Source organism: Vigna radiata, unplaced genomic scaffold, assembly GCF_000741045.1.
Source record: "Vigna radiata var. radiata cultivar VC1973A unplaced genomic scaffold, Vradiata_ver6 scaffold_167, whole genome shotgun sequence".
NCBI classification, from domain to species: domain Eukaryota; kingdom Viridiplantae; phylum Streptophyta; class Magnoliopsida; order Fabales; family Fabaceae; genus Vigna; species Vigna radiata.
The window spans coordinates 477,591-484,761 of NW_014542360.1; the positions used below are offsets into that span (position 1 = coordinate 477,591).

At 32.8% G+C, this 7,171-nt stretch overlaps 1 protein-coding gene across 1 annotated transcript; it reads left to right on the forward strand.

Annotated features, from left to right (window-relative positions):
• Positions 1-2,495: 2,495 nt before the first annotated feature.
• LOC106779678 (protein RICE SALT SENSITIVE 3) lies at positions 2,496-5,109 on the forward strand. The gene is made up of 7 exons (XM_014667851.2): positions 2,496-2,826; positions 3,041-3,091; positions 3,177-3,353; positions 3,481-3,586; positions 3,810-3,851; positions 3,950-4,006; positions 4,092-5,109. The coding sequence occupies exons 1-7, from the start codon at positions 2,690-2,692 to the stop codon at positions 4,614-4,616; spliced, it is 1,095 nt and encodes a 364-aa protein (XP_014523337.1). The 5' UTR covers positions 2,496-2,689; the 3' UTR covers positions 4,617-5,109.
• Positions 5,110-7,171: the final 2,062 nt, after the last annotated feature.

Below are 7,171 nucleotides of genomic sequence, written 5' to 3' on the forward strand. Positions count from 1 at the left end.
TTTCCAAAACAAATATCTTTGCCTGCTTACAAGTATGCATTATATAGATCCTCTGTTTGCTTGTCTGCTAATTAATAATAATTAGTTATATGGAAATCACACTCATGCACTTTCCGATTAATTAATTAATTAATTGTATCTGATGCATTTCTTTATTAATTTAATATGATGAACAATGAGACATAGACGTTGGGAAGGATGGGAGAGCAGAGATTCCACTTCCTTTAATTGAAGAAAGGGATGGGGCATCCTTCCAGATTCAACACCTGTTCCTTGACCAAGACTATTGTGCCATTCTTTGCTCCCATACCCTTCACCACTCTTTTTTTTTTTTTTCTTATATACTATTATAATCTGTATAAGAAAATTTAACTGAGATGGTAATTAATTAATTAATTAATTAATTAAAGTAATAAAGTTAATGTTTTTAAAATAAAAATAGTGAAAAAGAAAGAAAGAATATATATTATGTCTACGTTCTAATGGAGGGCATCACCCACCTCCAATAAAATCCAAAACTCATTGAATTGTTTTGTAGCCCCCAGCACTTTCCCTTGGCTTACATCACCCATTGCAGAGGCTGTCCCCAACTCTCTACCACTGCTAAGTAACTTTCTCTGCCTTACCATCGTACACATCATGAATTATACATGCACAGTACAGTTTATTTTAGCCCCTTAATCACACCAACCCCCCCGTTTTCTCACTCACACGCGGGACACACTCACACACACATGAAACCATTGTTGTTGGTACATTACACAGGAAGAATCCGTTTGGGAAATCATGGAGACAGCAATGTCTGTCACTGTCATGAAATGAAGGCAATAAATAAATGGTTGGGTTATTAGGTAATCTATAACATTAATGCTTCCCTAGCTTTCACAATATATTTGTATATATATTATATATTCTTTTGAAATTAGTTATTATGTATAATAATGTATGGTCAAAGGGATAGGAGTATAATGGCCTGCCTGTCAAGCTTTTTCTGGTGTGTCAGAGTGGGGAAATGAAAGTAATGAGTTCTTCTCCATTTAGTCATTATGTAACTTACAGATTCATCAGAGATGGGAGGGTAGCAGGTGCAAAGAAAGGAGATACCATCAAAGATAGATAGAGAGAGAGAGATGGTGGAGTTCTTAAATTTCAAGTGTATAGATGGTGTCGTTGAAACTTTGTTTTCTGATGCTTGTTCCTCATGATTTTGGTTGGGAAAATTTTCCACCACTATACCAGGTTATGGTTACAACCTGTTGAATTAGCTGGTGTCATTTTATGTATTCTGCGCTTTCTCTTTGGTTCTTACTAATTATGTATCATAGGTTGCTTTCAACTTCCAGTTTCAAACTATTCGAGGAAACTGGGAAACTTTGTACATCAACGTTTGATTTTTCATGTAAGTGGAGAATGTGAAAAGAGGGTGACAGAATGGGAATAATAAAGAAAAAAACATGGGGAAATACCGTGTCTTCACTTGAATTGCAGCAAGGGTTGAGGGATATGTGTGATTCTAGCTTCTTGCAACCTTATGGATCTTTTGAACAAAGACTAATCCATTTTCTCATTTGGGTTCAAAAAATAATAACTCAGCTCTTCCTTTTGGGGTAAGAAAAAATTATAAGAATACTGATATCTGACACCACTCATGTATATAAAGAAAAAGGGTTTTTCCTGGTTACCAAGTAATTAGCCATCCAATTTACGCATTATGACTCAAACTAGTTAGTACACTCGTTAGTTTGCTACTAGTGGCTATGAGAGTGTGATGAAATAGTATTCAAACAGTAATTTGATGTTGATATTTCGTTTCCTGTAAGGGATATCCTGGCACCACTATCTTGTTCCTCACGTAGCAGACAACCGATCGAACAAAACTACAAATCCTAGTTAATGGAAAAATGGAAAAGCAGTGGCTCATAGGTATTAAAGTTAATTAAAAAGGTGGTAACATTTATTAGGTGCGGTGTTGTGGCCGGTTGAGTAGAATAAATGGTTGTGGTTTAGGAAGTTAGCCTGGGACTGGAATCATGAGTACATGCTGATACCTAAGTGTCAGGAAACAGAACGGTAAGCGATGGAACATGAATTAAAACATAAAATATGTATTTATGAAAAGATGGATGCTGCTGCAGGAGCATTGGGGTTCAGGATCAAGGCCATTGAAATCAGATAAGAGTCACAAAGACATGGAGCTACGTGAGGAACAATGTATCATGCTGTTTTTGAACCACATATATAAATATAATTTATGATATACATTATTATTACGTTTGGCCTATGCTGCTGCTGCTGCTGATAGATGGTTCATGAATTTGGGGTGAGGTTGATTGTTTTCAACTTTGGAGGATGTTGAAAAATGAGGACTTGGGGAAGGGAGAAGGAAAAGGGGAGGTGGGGTCTGAGTGAAATATTAAAATATTTTTGTGTACAATGAAAAGTATATGGTTCATTTATTTCACCCCAACTTTCCCCACCTAAATGTATAGTATGTGTAGGAGAGAGAGAAAGAGAGAGAGGGAAAGAGAGAAAGAGAGAGAGAGAGAGAGATGGAGTATAAATGTGAGATTTGCTTGTTGGTGGGCTTATATAAAGGAGGATAGGATGTTGCAGTTCCCCACTCTTAAAGATAGCTAGGTGAGGGGGTGCAAGGGAAAGAGATCAAATTGTTTTGCTTTCTGAGGATTTGATGGAGGAACATCTTACTCCACTGGCTGTTACCCATCTCCTTCAACACACTCTCAGAAGTTTGTGCATCCATGAAAATTCCCAATGGGTCTATGCAGTCTTCTGGAGGATCTTGCCAAGAAACTACCCTCCACCCAAGTAAGGAGAGGGGAATTAGAGATCAATCAACTCTATATATATCTCTTGGAAAGACAGATTTTTGTGGACTAGCTAGGCACAAAGATCACACACACACACATATATATAGTTAGTATCTATAAATGGGCTATTAGTAAACTATATATAACTTTATGAAAAGGTTTGTGTAATACATGTGCTGATTCTTGAATCTTGTTTCTTCGTAATCATATAGGTGGGAAGGACAAGGGGCTTATGATAGATCAAGAGGAAACAGAAGGAATTGGTATGTTTCCAGTGTTGAGGTTAACTTCAACACTGGTGCAGAATTATTGTGTTTGGTTAACAAAAGTGTGTTTATGTGCATGTAGGATACTGGTTTGGGAAGATGGTTTCTGCAATTTTGCTGCATCGGCAGCTCCTGAAATCAACTCTGGAGATTGTCCCACCTCGTCCGTTTATGGGAACTGTGAATTTCAGCCCTACCAAGGACTGCAACCGGAACTCTTCTTCAAGATGTCCCATGAGATCTACAACTATGGAGAAGGGTATGCAATATCTCTCTGTGTATTTTAATCCATAACAACAGTTTATATATCCTTTTGTGTCACACTTCTTTTTTTTATTCTGCTCCTGGAAGATTTGAAAGCATAGTAATTATGTTGAATGGAGCAGGTTAATAGGAAAAGTTGCTGCAGATCACAGCCACAAGTGGATATACAAAGAGCCTAATGATCAAGAAATCAACTTCTTGTCAGCATGGCACAATTCAGCAGATTCGGTGAGAAAGAAATTATAACCCCACCTATATCTTCCCTACGCTTGCAAAGTGAACAGCATTAAATGCCAAATTTAATTGCTCACAGAATCATCCAAGTTTAGCTATTAATTTCACGTGTTACAAAATTAATACCCATGATTTCATGTTTATGTATATGTTTGTATGTTTTCCAATAGAAATATCTCTACTTATATCCTTATAGAACATACATCCTCTTTTACAGCACCCTAGGACTTGGGAAGCTCAGTTCCTGTCTGGTATAAAGGTATGACTATGAAACATGGAGCCACTCTTTGATTTCAGACTGCAGGATCTCCTTTCTCTACTGAATTCAAATATTGTGTCATACATTGATTCTTTCAGACCATAGCTCTTATTGCTGTGAGAGAAGGTGTTGTTCAATTAGGAGCTGTTCACAAGGTTTTTTTTTCCCTCTTCTCCTCTCTCTTTGTCTCACCCACTTGGCAAAATCTACTTTACAATTTTACTCTCCATGGAACTGAAGGTGATTGAGGACCTGAGCTATGTGGTTCTTCTAAGAAAAAAGTTCAGCTACATTGAGAGCATCCCTGGTGTGCTGTTGCCACATCCATCATCTTCTGCATACCCTTATAAAATAGAAGGAGGGTATGGAGTTCCAGAACAATGGCATTTCCAAGGGAACCATCTTGCATCTCAAGCTGAGTTATATGAGAACCACTTCAACATGCCACTGAAGATAACTCCCTCAATGAGCAGTCTGGAAGCACTTCTGTCAAAGCTTCCCTCAGTGGTGCCACCACCACATCCAACACAACCACCACAGTCCCATCATCATCATCATCAACTTCTGCCATCACCCCAGCAAAGGCCACTGGAGTTCATGGGATCAATGCAGAAAGTTGCAAAAGAAGAGTTAGAAGAAGAGGTATACAGACCAGAACTTGACATTGGTGAGAGCAGCACTTCCATGACAGGCTACCACCATCAACATCACTTCCATCAAGATCAGAATAATGTAACTAGGAGTGGAGCCAACGATGGATTTTGAGTTTCGATCACCAGACTTTTGCAAAAACACGTGGAAACAATATCATATCACTCGCATTAATGAAAAATTTAGTCCTAATTATCAACTCCTAACAGTAATATATTGTACCCAGTTTTTACCTTCATTCTTGTCATCATAATAATAAAAAAAAATAATAATGATCATAAAAATAATAATAATAGTATAATAAGATAATAAGCATGATAATGATGATGAATGCTTGCTGTTTGGCTGGTGTTTTAGCTTTGTTATTTTGTGTAGATGGTTCTGATTCTTAGTAGTAAGAAAGGAAGTTGTATTTCATGCATGCGTGTGCATATCTGCAGCTGCTGATCATGATGTGTCTGTCAGTCGGTGGGCGTGTGTATGGGTTCGTAGCACGTAGTCACACACAGCGAATCTAGAACAATATTGTACTTAGAAATCAACTGTTACAGTTGTTTAAGGATGTTAAGTGTTGCAAGTAATAATATAATAGTATATTGTATTGAAACTTATAATAAGAAGGAAAAAATCTTACTATTTTCTTTTATAATTTTTTAAAAGTTTACGTGGTAGTTTGTGATGAGTCTGTTTTAAATATTTTTTTAAATATAAATTCAAACATATCAATAAAATAATAACATATATTTTATTATCAAAAAGTTGTTAAAAATAATTGTTAAAATATCAACATCTTAATAAAAATCTCATGAATAAGCCACACATATGGTGTTGTATACAAACAAAGAAAAGAAAAAAAAATATATATATATATATATATATATGGATGTAACTAGTCATTTAGATATGTTTTGTTTTGGCTTCAAGGGGAGATGCACTAGTCTTAAATAGGATGAATAATAATTGTTATTATAATAAATATAAATAATTAACATAAAGATAGTCTAATTTTTTTATTCATTTAGTTTCTAATATGGTTTTTGTCGGAATTATGCTTAAAGAAGTATAAAGCAAAATATGTTGGAAGGGGTATGATTCAGAATGAATAGTCTCTATTATTTTATAATTACATTGATAATGATTGAAATTTTAAAATAGTTTAAGAATGATATAAGATAGATTATAAGTAAATAAATAACTCATATCTCCAAAATATAAGAAGTCTTAATAACTGAATATCCTCTTATATTTTCTAATAAACTAAAAGAGAACATATATTTTTTGGATGAAGTTTTGTATAAACATTTGAAAGACAAAAGTTAAAACCGAAATTAACTTTTGTAAATTCAAAATAGTTAAGCGAAAAGTAATTTGGGGGAACTTTTAATAATTTCTCTATTTTTAATTTAAAATATAAATTATTTTTAGTCGATAAAGAAGTTTATTTTATTTATTCTCATATTTTTCCTTTTTAAAAGTATTTAAGCATAACTTCAGCATATATATTTTTAAACTTGTTTAGACCTATACATTCATTTTCTAGTATGTTTTATTCTAAAATTTTAAACAATTGAAATCAAAATGGATTAGTCAAGCTAGTAGTTTGTATGTGCAAGTATGTGCAAATAGTGAAACATATATAAAAATCATGCTAAACGTTAGGTTTTGTTTAAGAGATTTACTGAAATATATAATACCAATGATTTCAATCATATTAGAAATTCACATAACTTTGTTACCTAAAATCTTAAAATAATGAATTAATAAATATTTATTATAATATTTTATTTTCTTATTTTTATTAATGTAAAATTTAAACTTATATTTAAATTTCTAACAATAAATAACATATGGATGAATAAATAAAAAATGTTATTTTATTATAAATATCATATATGTTTTTTTGATCTAAAAATAAAAGATTTGACTTGGTGAAGAAGATGATGGTGTGCAGTGGGTATAACAGTGAGGAAGGGTTGTTATATGAAGTGTGAACAGTAGATGAGTGAAAATAATAATGGAGTGTGTTGAAGAAAGGACATAACCAAACTTAGTGCCCATTGTCTATTGTAAATAATTGATTACCAAACAATACATAGCAGACTGCAGCACCTACATTTCGACTTTTTCTCTAACTTATCAGTAAAATTAGATTCCCTTCTGTTGCTCTAATTTATACAGAGTTTATCCAAAAATGTCAACGCATTATTGTATACAGACACTTTCTGTGTGATTTTTATTTAATTTTAAAAATAAAACATTACTTGGTGTTGTTTTTTTTGCTAAAATTGACAAAATTTAATTAATTTATTTCTTTTCTTAAGAACAATGTGCTATCAAAGTGTGGTGGAGTAACTAGTTATTTTTTAATTATGAAATATCACCTTTAGTATGAGATATATCAATAGAATACAAAGGTTATTAATATACTTGTCACATCTGTTGCAAACAATTAAGACTACCTTGTCCTCCTGTTTATTTTGCATAAATTTAGTTTCAAAGTATAAAATTACTTTATGATCAAAACAGCAAAACATTATTTTCAAATAAATGAATAGTTTGAAATAAAATAAATAATAATTATGTAACAATATAGAAATTATTAATAATATATAATAATAATAATAATAATAATAATAATAATAATATTTACATTTATATATAATAGCTTG